Source organism: Salvelinus sp. IW2-2015, linkage group LG9 (genome assembly GCF_002910315.2).
Source record: "Salvelinus sp. IW2-2015 linkage group LG9, ASM291031v2, whole genome shotgun sequence".
Classification (NCBI taxonomy): domain Eukaryota; kingdom Metazoa; phylum Chordata; class Actinopteri; order Salmoniformes; family Salmonidae; genus Salvelinus; species Salvelinus sp. IW2-2015.
The window spans coordinates 23,630,035-23,645,586 of NC_036849.1; the positions used below are offsets into that span (position 1 = coordinate 23,630,035).

At 45.0% G+C, this 15,552-nt stretch overlaps 1 protein-coding gene across 1 annotated transcript in view; it reads right to left on the minus strand.

The window, feature by feature from the left end:
• The window catches only part of dlgap2a (discs, large (Drosophila) homolog-associated protein 2a), a 92,419-nt gene that overhangs the window by 37,157 nt on the left and 39,710 nt on the right, over window positions 1-15,552 (minus strand). Inside the window, exons 4-5 of the mRNA XM_070445220.1 lie at window positions 10,483-10,660; window positions 9,192-9,411 (exon numbers count right to left, since the gene is read on the minus strand). Coding sequence (XP_070301321.1) covers window positions 9,192-9,411; window positions 10,483-10,660 — 398 coding nt within the window. The remainder of the gene's footprint in view (window positions 1-9,191; window positions 9,412-10,482; window positions 10,661-15,552) is intronic.

The following is a 15,552-nucleotide window of genomic DNA, read 5'->3' on the forward strand; positions in this document are numbered from 1 at the left end:
TCACCAAGCTGCTTGCCTATTGTCCTGTAGCCCATCCAGCCTTGTGCAGGTCTACAATTTATCCTGATGTCCTTACACAGCTCTCTGGTCTTGGCCATTGTGGAGAGGGTTGGAATCTGTTTGATTGGGGTGGACAGGTGTCTTCTTATTACCAGGATACTACGAGTTCAAAACAGGTGCAGTTAATACAGGTAATGAGTGGAGAACAGGAGGGCTTCTTAAAGAAAAACGAAACAGGTCTGTGGAGAGCCGGAATTTTCTACTGTTGGCTACGGTGACTCAATCATACTTATGTCATGCAATAAAATGCAAACAATGAATTTTTAAAAAGATACAATGTGATTTTCTGGATTTTTTGTTTAGATTCCGTCTCTCACAGTTGAAGTGTACCTATGATAAAAATTACAGACCTCTAACATGCTTTGTAAGTAGGAAAAACCTGCAAAACTCGGCCAGTGTATCAAATACTCTGTTTCCCCACTGTTATATGAAGAGTATATATATATATATATGCAGCAATAGCTGAATAGTATGGCCTTGACTAGAATACAGTACATACATATGAAATTAGTAAATAGTATGTAAACATTATTAAAGTGACCAGTGCTCCATTATTAAAGTGACCACTTATTCCATGTCTTGGTACATAGGGCAACAGCCTCTAAGGTGCAGGGTTGAGTAACCGGGTGGTAGCCGACTAGTGACAGTTTCTATGTTCAGGGCAGGGTACTGGGCGGAGGCTGGCTAGTGATGGCTATTTAACAGTATGATGGCCTCGAGATGGAAACTGTTTTTCAGTCTCTCGGCCCCAGCTTTTATGCACCTGTACTGATCTCGCCTTCTGGACGATAGTGGGGTGAACAGGCCATGGCTCGGGTGGTTGATGTCCTTGATGATCTTTTTCGCCTTCCTGTGACATCGGCGCTGTAGGTGTCCTGGAGGGCAGTCAATGTGCACCCGGTGATGCGCTGGGCACACCGCACCACCCTCTGGAGAGCCCTGCGGTTGCGGGCGGTCCAGTTGCCGTACCAGGCTGTGATACAGCCCGACAGGATGCTCTCAATGGTGCATCTGTAAAAGCTTGTGAGGGTCTTAGGGGCCAAGCACATTTTTCCAGTCTCCTGAGGTGAAGTGGAGCTGTTGTACTACGTCGTTATTTGTCTGTTTGTGGCCTTCGACCTCTCTCATCAACAAGCTGTTTTTCGACCACAGGACTGGTCGAAATGGATGTCTGGATGTTTTTTGTTTTTCCCACCATTATCTGTAAACTCTAGACACTGTCATGCGTGAAATGCCCAGTAGGACGGCCATTTCTGAGACAGTGGATCCGGCTCCCCTGGCACCGACAATCATACCACGCTCAAAGTCTCTTAGGTCACTCATTTTATCCATTCTAACGTTCAATCGAACAGTAACTGAATGCCTCCATGCCTGTCTGCCTGCTTTATATACAGTAGCAAGCCACAGCCACTTGACTCACTGTCTATAGGAGTGATCCATTTGTGAATATGGTACCTAATTAACTGTCCGGTGAGTGTATGTTCACACAGTGAAAAGGAAGTTAATATTTAGTGAAATTTGTGACTATCTATCTTGTTTAATCTAGTTTTTAACTAGCAATCATATTTACAATCGTACATTCCAATTGATTCAAATGTTTTATGAAATACTGTATATGTTCTATTCAGGATATGACCCCAGTTGACCCTGTGAAACTGTAATAGGACCACTAAGAGGCTGTGAGAAGATGCACAAAGAGGAAGCAATCACAGCAATCATGGTGAGACATTTACACATCACTCTCAAGCTAAAGCAGAAGAGATCATTGGCTAATTGGTAGATGGCTTTAGCATCCCTGTAAGAAAACTCATAGGATGGCGAACGGAAAGAGCTAATCTGACAGTTTAGTATGGCTAAACAGAAAAGAATGAATGGTGGAGATCACATTCAGATGAGTGATGAGCAGTTAGAGGTATGGAATTGGAAAGCAGGGCTCTTGCGGGTGCACTTACAAAAATAACTCCATGCACTGCCGTATTGCTGAGCACTTTGGTGATTGCTAAGCAACTTTGGAGCCCCATACTAGGCAATGAGAGTGGAAGAGTCATTATGTTCCTAACTTGACAGTAAGCAGTCAGTAATACTCATTTAAAATTAAAAAAAACTCAAGGAGAGTATTTTAATTCCAGTTATCAATGTTGGGTAAAATAGCCCATCCAAAAATACAAAGAACATTCTAGTCTGATCACTCGCTGTGAGGTGAGAGTTCACAATAGAAGGTATCCACACCAACACTCTGAGCTCAGAGGTTTGCTCATGTTATATCAAATGGGCACCGTACAGTTGGTATGTCATCAAATCACTGCAGTAGCCTACACGTCACTGTATCTAATAACAAGTCCAACAACGCAGCAACAGCAGGAGGAAGTGTGATGTATWATGCAATAGAAAGGAACAAAATGAATATGACAAAACAAACGAATTAACTTCTCCCCTGTATAATCTTGTCAGCTTCAGACAGTTTAGCAGACTTTCATAAACTGAGGCACATGAAAATAAATAATTTACTGCACAGTTTTTGCTCAAAACAATAGAACAGAGTGTCACTTCGACAGTCACTGTTGTGTACGACACACATACATTTCTTATCAAAGCTTTTTTCCCCCAGTGCACTTTATTAGGGCCCAGGATTTAATGGTGCCATTTCATACACAGCTCCTTAATAAGGATAGCACAGACATCTCTTGTGTTTCATCTGGCTGGTGCCTTGCTGGTAGCAGAGATGTCATTATGTATTTCCAATCATGTCTGGGATCTGTTCCCTACACTGGGCACAAAACTTAAAACGCCACCCAGCACCAAACACAGTGCAGCAGGTGTCAAAATAATGCATCTTCAGAATCATCATAACCATGCAGTTTAACATCACCATTCTCTACAGTCTCCAGGTCAATACTATCAGTCACCAGTCATCCTCACAAATACTATTGTCACTGACATATTGTTTGTATACAAAAGCATGAACATTAACATTTGGATACACTTGAGTAGCAGCTGTTAGAATAACATTCTCAGTCTTTGGTTCCTGAGCATGAGGATGACACAGTACATGACAGCAGAGACACAGCAACATCAGTAGAGACACAGCAACATCACTTCCTTGTGGCAGACAGAGAAACAGGACCTCCATGGCTTCACTACCTGGGGATGGATTGAGTTGACATTGACAGGAAAACATCCCATCAGATGTCTTCGAAGCTGTCAGATATCTGCCGATGTATAGGTGTTGGACAGGACTGACGTAACTGACTAAATCAAGGGATAGTAGGGGTGTGTGAAAGTGTGTGTGTGTGAGTTTCTGTCTGCCTGTTTGTGAACATGCATGTGTAAAAAAGATATAGCAATAGTATTCCCAACAATCCAAACTGCTACTGATCACTTCTGTTCCATAATCTGATTTAATGACGTCATTTCCCAAGGTTCTGTTAGTTCCCGTAGAGTAAATCCAACGGCTCATTTGATTTATAGCCAGTCTTTGGGATTTGTATGATAATTGCCAAGATTTACATCGCTCTATTCCAGAATGACATTTAACAGAATACTCAAGATATGTCAGGGGAAAAAAAKACTGGAAATCCACAGAAAAACAATACTGTAAAACCACAGAAAAACAGTACTGTATATCCACAGTCACAGCAAAGATTGTCAAGACACATAAGCAAAGGCCAGTCTATTTAGTCTACCACAGTGAGCTCCACAGAGGTTTTAGTGATAAATATAATTTGTGACAGACTTATCGATTGAAAAGTATGCATTCATTACGCGTAAAGAACAGAAAGATAAGTTCATGTCAATGTTCACCAATGCTTACAGCAGTTCAGTATGCGTTGGTCCATCATAGTTCAAGCCAAGTGCAATTGAAGTCTGGTGTGCATTCAACTGATTTGATTGTTCATCACATTCTTATGGCACAGTACATTCCATTCAGCTACGTAGTTGCTGTCACTAATGCAGTCCTTTAATGTCAAACCACATTCATGATCATGGTTTCATCCTAAGCATTATGAAACATTCATACAGTGCTTTACTGTGGCCATGATACCCAGAAAAATAAATCCATTAAGGTCCATAGTAAAACAACTTTGAGCATCAATACTAAATGTTCCTATGCATACTCTGCTACTGACACATTCAACGCTACATTCTTCTCACTGCGATCTTGAGGAGACATCTCACATTCTCAGAGTGTCAGAGACATATATGTTATCTCCGCACTGTTGTACTCATATCTCCCGCTCCATAGTTCTACACTAGAACTCCTCTTCATGGACCGTGGTTCCCACTGGGGAGCCTTCTGCTGCCACCTGTCCCACAGAAAGGCCTGGTCACAGTGAGACTTCCCTGGGTTGTCAGTGGCTGTCTCCCCCTCTGGAGCTTCAGGGTCCTCACAGACATCCATGACAGAGCAATCTGTGGCTTCCCCTATGGCATCCTCTAGCTCCATGGGTGCCAGCTCAAATGCGGACAAGCTAATGCTAGCTGGGTCTAGTAATATTAGTGGATCTAGGTCTAGGATGACTGGTTCTGGGTGGCACATCRTGGCTGGGTCCAGGGCTACTGAGTCTGGGGTGAATGGACTGCCCAGTCCGAGGGAGACCGGGCCAGGTGAATGCACTGTAACTTGGTCCTGTGGTTCTGAATCTTCAGGGAACTCTATAGGTAGGTCTTCATGCATGTGATCTAATCGGTACTCAATAGCTGGGTCCACACACACTGATTCCATTCGGTATATAGAGGGGTGGTCCGGACTGGGGGGGCTCAGAGAAACTGGGTCTGGTGGTGTGTACATGGCGATTGGGCTGAGGTCTGATGAACTCACACTAACTGTCTCCAGAGGTTCCAGCGGATCCAAGAAGACTGAGTCCAGATCTGATTCATCTGAGGAATTGAAGGTGGTTAAGACCAAATGGACCACAAATGGATCAGTTGGGCACTCAGTGGCCTGGTCCATTGGTTCTGGAACAGGTGGCCATTCTGGCTCCAGAGACTCATCAAATTCATCAAAGGAGTCGATGGTGACTGGATATGCACGCACTACTATTTCTGATGGGAACATGTCGGAGTCTAAGGGGAATGGATCTGGGAGGTCTGGAAGGCAGACAGTGGCTAAGTCCTGTGATTCTGGATCAGATGGGATCAGACACACATCCAGTGATTCTAAATCAGTTGGGCTCTCTGGTGTAACTATGACAGTTGGGCAAATGGTAACTGAGTATTGATCGAGTTGCTCTGATGAGCACACACTGGTATTAGCCAGTGGCTCTATCTCTGGTGCTGTTAAGACTATAGGGCCTGGGTCTAAAGATTCAGTATCTGACAGACAGACAGGAACTGCCTGGTGTACAGGAGCTGTGTCTTGAGACACTGGATCTTGCTGGTGCACAGTGACATCTTCCACAGATTCTGAATCTGATGGGTACAAGTCAGAGTCTGACTCTTGTGGTGGGGACACAGTGACCTCAGGTACTGGATATGGTAGGTACGTCACTCTTGGTTCTGGGACTAGGAGTTTCACATTAACTAAGTCAATCGATTCTGTATCGGAGCGGTTCACATTAGCTGGGTCCAGCTTGTGCAGCTTGTGTGTTTCTTCAGGGCACACATTAGCTACGTCTGTGGGCTTGTCTGTTTCTACACCACACACATTAGCTACGTCTGTGGGCTTGTCTGTTTCTACACTGTACACATTAGCTACATCTGTGGGCTTGTCTGTTTCTACACTGTACACATTAGCTACGTCTGTGGGCTTGTCTGTTTCTACCCTGTACACATTAGCTACGTCTGTGGGCTTGTCTGTTTCTACACCGTTCACATTAGCTACGTCTGTGGGCTTGTCTGTTTCTACCCTGTTCACATTAGCTACGTCTGTGGGCTTGTCTGTTTCTACMCTGTACACATTAGCTACGTCTGTGGGCTTGTCTGTTTCTACACCACACACATTAGCTACGTCTGTGGGCTTGTCTGTTTCTACACCACACACATTAGCTACGTCTGTGGGCTTGTCTGTTTCTACACTGTATGCATTAGCTACGTCTGTGGGCTTGTCTGTTTCTACACTGCACACATTAGCTATGTCTGTGGGCTTGTCTGTTTTTACACCGTACACATTAGCTACGTCTGTGGGCTTGTCTGTTTCTACCCTGTACACATTTTCTACATCTGTGGACTTGTCTGTTTCTAAACCGTACACATTAACTACGTCTGTGGGCTTGTCTGTTTCCAAACGATACACGTCTGTGGACACTGGATCTGGAGAGCACACAGTCTTTGGGTACTGCTGCTCTGAATCTACAGGGTCCTCTATGGCTGGATCCACAGACTGTGCTTCTGAGGAGCTCATGCTGACTGGGTCTGGAGATAACTGATCTGATAGGCTCTTAGTGTTCTGGTCTAGTGGTTCTGGGCGAACCACAGAGGTTGATGAGTCTGACACTGGTTCTGGCTGGATCATGGTGACTGGATCCACAAGTACGGAATCTAGAGTGATCGGGATAGAACCCTCTACAAACAGTGATGCCGGACGCCTTAGAATGGCTGGGTCCATTGAGATCTGTTTAGGAAGACGGCGCCTCACGACGGCCTGCTTCTCTTGTACCTCTTCCTCCTCAGGACAATTAACGGCTGCGTCTGCCGTGCTCTGTCTCACCAGCACCTTGCTCCTGGCCTGCGTCCCTACAGACACTTGAGCCACTTTAGCCCGTTTCCCAGCYGCCCATGTTCTCCCAGCCACCCCTTCTCCCCCAGCCGACCCTGCTCCCCCAGCAGCCCCAGGCTGTGGAGACCACGTGTTGTAGTGCTGCGTGAAGGTGTTGAAGTTGCTATTGAAGGCCCTGAGCTCAGTGCACAGGTCCCTCCTGAGATCAGACAGCTCACGACGCATGGCCGACACTTCCTCCTTCCACTGCATGCTGATCGCTGCAGCTAGGTGGGCTGACTCCTTTATACTGGCCTCGATGGCTTTGGGTGAGGGCCTCTCTGGGGCCTGGAAGCTAGGTTTAGGGGGCCTGAACAGGCTGGGTGAATCAGGGGGCCCAGATTGAGGTTTGGCTGTGGCACCGGTACTGTCTTGGAGATACAGTCTGTTTCTTCTGATAGGGCAGCCTAGATCGTCATGGGCCAATGGGACTATGTCTGCTACGTCTCGACGTACACTGGCCTGGTACTCAGGTAAGCTAGTGGCTTCCTGTGCATATTTTCCCTCTGGAAGACAAAGGTAAATATGTGTAGTATGTGGTCAGGTCACAGGTGTGAGCAGCTGGAGAGAATGTGCTAGTGTTAGCTACCAAGCACAGACATCAAGTCATGCAGTTTTTAAGTTAAGGAATGTATGAGTCAAAATAAGACTTGAAATTGTCTCATATCTTCAGTGTCTAAAATTCATTATTATAGTATTTTCTTGGATCTACGAAGCTAGATAAGGAAACCTTTCCGAAAATAAAACATTTTGGTTATCAATATTACACTAAACGTTCCATTACACATAGTCCCATTTTGACTCATATTTCTGATTATAGTTTACACTGCCTTCTCAATCTCAAATGAACCTGTATCATGCTCTTGCATGCTTCTCATCTTTTCACTGCACAAAGACAGACCCCAAAACACATGACAAAGAACAAGACACTGTAAAAACCTACTGTATGCATGGTATTCAAAACCTTCACCACAGATATGATACAGGTGTAACTTTGTGCACTGAAAAGAAGCAAAGATGAGCAACACATCCCCAACCACTATCAGGAAGTATATGAACCCTATTGAACATCATGAGGTCCACTATGACCTATCTACCTGAAGTCAGAGGGTGGACCCAATCGCCCAACGACTCCTGACATCAGACACACCCCATCCTCCACACCAGAGATTGCATGAAATTGCCATGACAAATTTAAAGATTATGTTTTAGTTTGTTGAGAAAGCAGTGTAAATAACTGGTGAAAATCTGTCAAATGCACAATTCTCCAGATGCCCACACCTTCTCTGACCTCTCCCTAATATCATTGGTAGAACTCCACGGTAGAAAGAATGGGTCTTCACTTCTTTACCAGGGGAAGGTTGTTGTTGTTTTTGTGTGTATCCAGAAATGGGAAACAATGTCATTGCTATGGTTTATCCTCTGGCGAAGTAGATGACCTTACAGGACCGTTTGCTGAAATGATTTTTATTCACTCAGTGTCATATTCGCAGTTTATTTTATCCCACATAAAAAAATACAACTCTTGTTTTTGTGACCTCAATTTTATTGACCAGTGCAGTCATTACCTGCCACATGAGACACCAGAATCTGTGGGAACTGAACTGGAGAATCTGTGGGAGAGAAAACTCAAAGCCGTTGCTGTGGCAACAACGTGTATGCATCACAATGTGGTTTGTAAGTACAGGTAGATAAAGCTGTAGTAAACCCATTCAGTCATTAAGACTCTGGAGTTGAAGGACTGTTCATCTCAGCACTATTTCCCCTGCCCAGAGTTTCAGTCAAGCTGAGAACACACGCAAAGGATCTGTGGCTTATCATGAAATGAGGTTTAGAGCCAGATTGTGCTGAAGGCGATTAACTCCATCAACTAAAAGAAAAAGCTATAGTAAGGAAACAGCAACGAGGGAGAAAAAACAATCCATCCTCACTTAATCTGAAAAGGTCTCGTGATATAACGTCCACTTCATGTGCCTGCAGAGTCATTTCAATAGGGTTCATATCTTCACTCTCTGATATTATGTGGAATGAGAATATGAATGACTGAATTGAAAATGCAATATGATGGATTGACTCAAAGCAACTCATAAACTGTACTTGAATATGCTCTTTATATCAACAATCAGGAAATATGTAAAAGTAGTTCATGCAGATGTATGGAGCCATTTCATAAAGCACTTCAAGAGCAGAGCATCACAAGAAATGTCATGTGCATGTTGTTAATTTCTTAAATCTCACTTGATATAACATTTTGATATTTACAAACGGGAACTGTCTACCCTTGTGTATAAGGTTTACTTTGCATGGCTATATCAACTTATCATCCACTTTGGATAAGAGATCAGATGTCATCTCAATAGTGTTCATACTCTACTGTATACAGTATGTGTTGTATCTGTTAATGTGGTGCAGTCCCCTCCTCCCCTGTTGTTCTGACCTGTTGTGGCCCTGATGGTAGAGGTGAGGGTGGAGGAGGTAATGTTGGGGATGCAGTCATCATCCTGGGAGTAGCCAGCCTGGATGGCCCTTAAGTAGCTGTGGCTCCGTGTCCGGAAACAGCCGGGCAGGTCCAGAGCCTCCACAGCCTGAGATTCCACCTCACTGAATACCGACTCACAGACTGACTCAAACTGACCGTTTATCTCTGTCTCACTCACCTGGAGGAGAGAACAGCAGGGTGAGAAAGGCTCAATTCAATGATAGTTCTTGTCTTTGTGGGAAAACATTAATTGGTTGTATACAACGTTTGATGTTATGCTCTTTTCTTAGCATTTAATAAAAAAGTGTTTGCTTGAAATGGCTACCAGCTAATTGCCAGGAGAGCAAATGTTTGAAAAGGAGAACGTCTGCAAATGTATTGTTCATTTGAGCATCGTCTTGATGCGCAATTACTTTGTGAAATGTCAAGCATATGACTTGCTCACCAGGACAATGTTTTTTGGTTGTTGTTTTTTGTTTTTCTCAATTCCTCCAGTTTGCCACAGTTGCCTAAATAATGCATTCTGAAAGCTAGATCTATGTTGAAATGTGTAAAGGATTAGAGGAAGTCAAGGTGACATATTCTAGTGGCATAGCATACTGTATGAGTGTTAGTTCCCTCTGAATCCCCTGAGACAATGTGTCCTGATCTCAACAGAACCATTATTTGGCGATCTTAATATCCTGAGACAGATGTGCATCTTGCGATATAGAGATATCAATTTAGGGAAGTTTAAATGGTCCGATGTTTATCTCACCATTCCCATTTGGCAATCCTGAGAATCGTAGATAAGGATCCTGTTCTATTGCGAGATATATAATCTTGTAATAACCTCAGCAGGGTGCCGTGGAGGCAGAGATAAAGCCAGAGAATTAGCGGGAGAGAGGTTGAGCTTTTAAGACTTGGGACAAATCAATACACGCTGACTTTAAGAGAGAGATTTAGATCTTAAATGAATATAAACCAGACACATAAAAGACTCAAGACTCAATTTTGCACAAATGCAAAATATAAAAGTAAAGTATATGCATCTAAGGGAGGGTCAAGACTGAATGAAGGAAGAGAGAAGGATAGGGAGCTACAGTATGGAATATCATATAATATCCCATTGTCTTCCGACGGGTGGCGTCATTCTAACGCGAAACGCGTTGCCAGAGTCTGAGCAGACGTCCGTCACGATATCTGACGTAATACAATTATTATATCTTGTAAATATCATTGTTATAGGCCAGAGACTCACCTGGCTGACCTGGCTAACACAGCTTGCCTGGCTGAGAGTGCTGACTGCCCGCATGTAACTCTGGTTCCTGGAGCGGAATTGGGCTGTTGGGAGAGGTGGCTGCCGGTAGTTATAGATGGTGGAGGGCTCCAGGGCCAAGCTGGGGTGGGGGTGCATGTCTCTGGAGGTCTGCACCTGGAAGCTCTGACTGAATGGAGAGATAGAGACGACAGAGAGCGTGAGAGAGACAACAGAGTGAGAGAGACAACAGAGAGAGAGAGATGGCAGAGAGAGAGAGATGACAGAGAGAGAGAGATGGCAGAGAGAGAGAGACGACAAAKAGAGAGAGAGACAAAGAGAGAGAGAGACGACAGAGAGAGAGAGATGGTAGAGACACAAATAGATAGAAAGGGAGATTATTATACTTGTAAAGGTGTTGTAGAAATTGTCTTAATAATTTTTATTAAACATAGTTTGACAAATAAAAATGTAATTTGTCACATGGCCACAGGTCTTACAAAAGGGAATAAAACAGTTAAGTGTTAATTACTTCACGGCAGGCATCCTCTGGGTGAGCTGAACTTCAGACTGAGACTGATTATGACATTGCATTGACCAAGAGAGGAGGATCTTCCTCCCTCCACTAAATCATTGCTGTGTTCAACAGTGTCCCCGAAATGGCAATTCGATTTGCTATTGTGCTGTAGCAGCCAATCAATGCTTGGAGATGAGGGAAATGCAAATGAGGAGCTAGTTAGCAAGCAGAGCAAGCATTTCTGAGATAGCAGGAGAGTGTCAGTCAGGTCAATTAAATGTGCTTCCCCATAAGGGAAACACAGCCTTCACTCACGCCGTCACAGAGATGCATACAAATCTCTCTACCGCTCTCCATTTGGCAAATCGGACCATAACTCTATCCTCCAGATTCCTGCTCACAAGCAAAAACTCAAACAGGAAGTACCAACGACACGATCAATAAGGAAGTGGTCCGATGAAGCGGATGCTAAGCTACAGGACTGTTTCTCTAGCACAGACTGGAATATGTTCCGGGATTCATCCGATGGCATTAAGGAGTTTACCACATCAGTCAACGGCTTCATTAATAARTGCATTGACAACATTTCCCTACAGTGACCGTACGTACATATCCTAACCAGAAGTCATGGATTAAAGGCAACATCTGCACTGAGCTAAAAGTTAGAGCTGCCGCTTTCAAGGAGAGGGACACAAATCTGCACGCTTACAAGAAGTCTTGTCGGAATATAACATTTTCCGACAAGATAGAACTGCCAAAGGGGGCGGTGTTGCAATCTACTGCAGAGATAGCCTGCAGAGTTCTGTCTTACTATCCAGGTCTGTACCCAAACAATTCGATCTTCTACTTTTAAAAATCCACCGTTCCAGAAACAAGTCTCTCACCGTTGTCGCTTGCTATAGACCACCCTCTGCCCCCGGCTGTGCCCTGGACACCATATGTGAATTGATTGCCCCCCATCTATCTTCAGAGCTCGTGCTGCTAGGTGACCTAAACTGGTACATGTTTAACACCCCGGCCATCCTACAATCTAAGCTTGATGCCCTCAATCTCACACAAATTATCAATGAACCCACCAGGTACAACCCCAAATACGTAAACACGGGCACCCTCATAGATATCATCCTAACCAACTTGCCCTCCAAATACACCTCTGCTGTTTTCAACCAAGATCTCAGCAATCACTCTCTCATTGCCTGCATCCATAATGGGTCTGCGGTCAAACAACCACCCCTCATCACTGTCAAACGCTCCCTAAAACACTTCAGCGAGCAGGCCTTTCTAATCGACCTGGCCCGGGTATCCTGGAAGGATATTGACCTTATCCCGTCAGTAGAGGATGCCTGGGTATTCTTTAAAAGTGCCTTCTGCCTCCCGGGTGGCGCAGTGGTCTAGGGCACCGCATCGCAGTGCTAGCTGTGCCACCAGAGACTCTGGGTTTGAGCCCAGGCTCTGTCGTAGCCGGCCGCGACCGGGAGGTCCATGGGGCGACGCACAATTGGCCTGACGTCGTCCGGGTTAGGGAGGGTTTGGCCGGTAGGGATATCCTTGTCTCATCGCKCACTTCCGGGTTGGATGCGTGCTGTATTAAGAAGCAGTGCGGCTTGGTTGGGTTGTGTTTCGGAGGACACATGGCTTTCGACCTTCGTCTCTCCCGAGCCCGTACGGGAGTTGTAGCGATGAGACAAGATAGTAACTACTAACAATTGTATACTATGAAATTGGGGAGAAAGGGGGGTAAAAAATAATAATATAATAATAATAAAAAWWTTWAAAAGTGCTTTCCTCACCATTTTAAATAAGCATGCCCCATTCAAATGTTGAACCAGGAACAGATATAGCCTTTGGTTCTCTCTAGACCTGACTGCCCTTGACCAGCACAAAAACATCCTGTGGCGTTCTGCATTATCATCGAATAGCCCCCGTGATATGCACATTTTCAGGGAAGTTAGGAACCAATATACACAGGCAGTAAGGAAAGCTAAGGCTAGCTTTTTCAAGCAGAAATTTGCATCCTGTAGCACAAACTCAAAAAAGTTCTGGGACACTGTAAAGACCATGGAGAATAAGAGTACCTCCTCCCGGCTGCCCACTGCACTRAGGCTAGGAAACACTGTCACCACCGATAAATCCACTATAATTGAGAATTTCAATAATCATTTTTCTACAGCTGGCCATGCTTTCCACCTGGCTACCCCTACCCCGATCAACAGCCCTCCACTCCCCACAGCAACTCGCCCAAGCCTCCCCCATTTCTCTTTCACCCAAATCCAGATAGCTGATGTTCTGAAAGAGCTACAAAATCTGGACCCCTACAAATTAGCCGGGCTAGATAATCTGGACCCTCTCTTTCTAATTCTATCTACCGAAATTGTTGCAACCCCTATCACTAGCCTATTCAACCTCTCTTTCGTACAGTCTGAGATCCCCCAAAGATTGGAAAGCTGCCACGGTCATCCCCCTCTTCAAAGGGGGAGACACTCTAGACCCAAACTGCTACAGACCTATATCTATTCTACCTTGCCTTTCTAAGGTCTTCGAAGCCAAGTTAACAAACAGATCACCAACCATTTCGAATCCCACTGTACCTTCTCCGCTATGCAATCTGGCTTCCGAGCTGGTCTTGGGTGCACCTCAGCCACGCTCAAGGTCCTAAACGATATCATAACCGCCATCGATAAGAGACATTACTGTGCAGCCGTATTCATCGACCTGGCCAAGGCTTTCGACTCTGTCATTCACCACATTCTTATCGGCAGACTCAACAGCCTTGGTTTCTCAAATGATTGCCTCGCCTGGTTCACCAACTACTTCTCTGATAGAGTTCAGTGTGTCAAATCGGAGGGCCTGTTGTCTGGACCTCTGGCAGTCTCTATGGGGGTGCCATAGGGTTCAATTCTCGGGCCGACTCTCTTCTCTGTATACATCAATGATGTCGCTCTTGCTGCTGGTGATTCTCTGATCCACCTCAACGCAGACGACACCATTCTGTATCCCTCTGGCCCTTCTTTGGACTCTGTGTTAACTAACCTCCAGACGAGCTTCAATGTCATACAACTCTCCTTCCGTGGCCTCCAACTGCTCTTAAATGCAAGTAAAACTAAATGCATCCTCTTCAACCGATCGCTGTTCGCACCTGCCSKCCCGTCCAGCATCACTACTCTGGACGGTTCTGACTTAGAATATGTGGACAACGTCAAATACCTAGGTGTCTGGTTAGACTCTAAACTCTCCTTCTAGTCTCAGATTAAGCATCTCCAATCCAAAATTAAATCTAGAATCGGCTTCCTATTAAAGCATCCTTCACTCATRCTGCCAAACTTACCCTCGTAAAACTGACCATCCTACGGATTCTCGACTTTGGCGATGTCATTTACAAAATAGCCTACAACACTCTACTCAACAAATTGGATGCAGTCTATCACAGTGCCATCCGTTTTGTCACCAAAGCCCCATATACTACCCACCACTGCGACCTGTATGCCCTTGTTGGCTGGCCCTCGCTTCATACTCATCGCCAAACCCACTGGCTCCAGGTCATCTACAAGTCTCTGCTAGGTAAAGCCCTGCCCTATCTCAGCTCACTGGTCACCATAGCAGCACCCACCCGTAGCACGCGCTCCAGCAGGTATATCTCACAATCTAAAACAAAAATCCAGAAAATCACATTGTATGATTTTAAGTAATTTATATTGCATTTTATTGCATGACATAAGTATTTGATATCCTACCAACAGTAAGAATTCGGCTCTCACAGACCTGTTAGTTTTTCTTTAAAAGCCCTCCTGTTCTCCACTCATTACCCTCGTATTAACTGCACTCTGTTTGACACTCGTTACCTGTTGATAAAAGACACCTGTCCACCAAACTCAATCAAAATCTAGCTCCAACCTCTCCACAATGGCCAAGACCAGAGAGCTGTGTAAGGACATCAGAGGATTAAATTGTAGACCTGACAAAGGACTGGGATGGGCTACAGGACAATAGCCAAAGCAGCTTGTGTGAGAAGGCAACAACTGTTGGCACATTATTAGAAAATGGAGAAGTTCAAGCATGACGGTCAATCACCTCGGTCTGGGGCTCCATGCAAGATCTCACCTCGTGGGGATCAATGGATCATGAGGGAATGTGAGAGATTCAGCCCAGAACTACACGGCAGACCTGGTCAATGACCTGAAGAGAGCTGGGACCACAGTCTCAAAGAAAACCATTAGTAACACCACGCCGTCATGGATTAAAATCCTGCAGCGCACGCAAGTCCCCCTGCTCAAGCCAGCGCATGTCCAGGCCCGTCTGAAGTTTTGCCAAATGACCATCTGGATGATCCAGAGGAGGAATGTGGAGAAGGTCCTGTGTGATGAGACAAAAATAGAGCTTTTGCTCTAAACTCCACTCGCCGTGTTGGAGGAATAAAGGATGAGTAAACCCCAGAACACCATCCAACCGTGAAGCATGGAGGTGGAAACATCATTCTTTGGGATGCTTTTCTGCAAAGGGCGACAGGACGACTGCACCGTAATTGAGGGGAGGATGGATGCGGCCATGTAATCGCGAGATCTTGACCA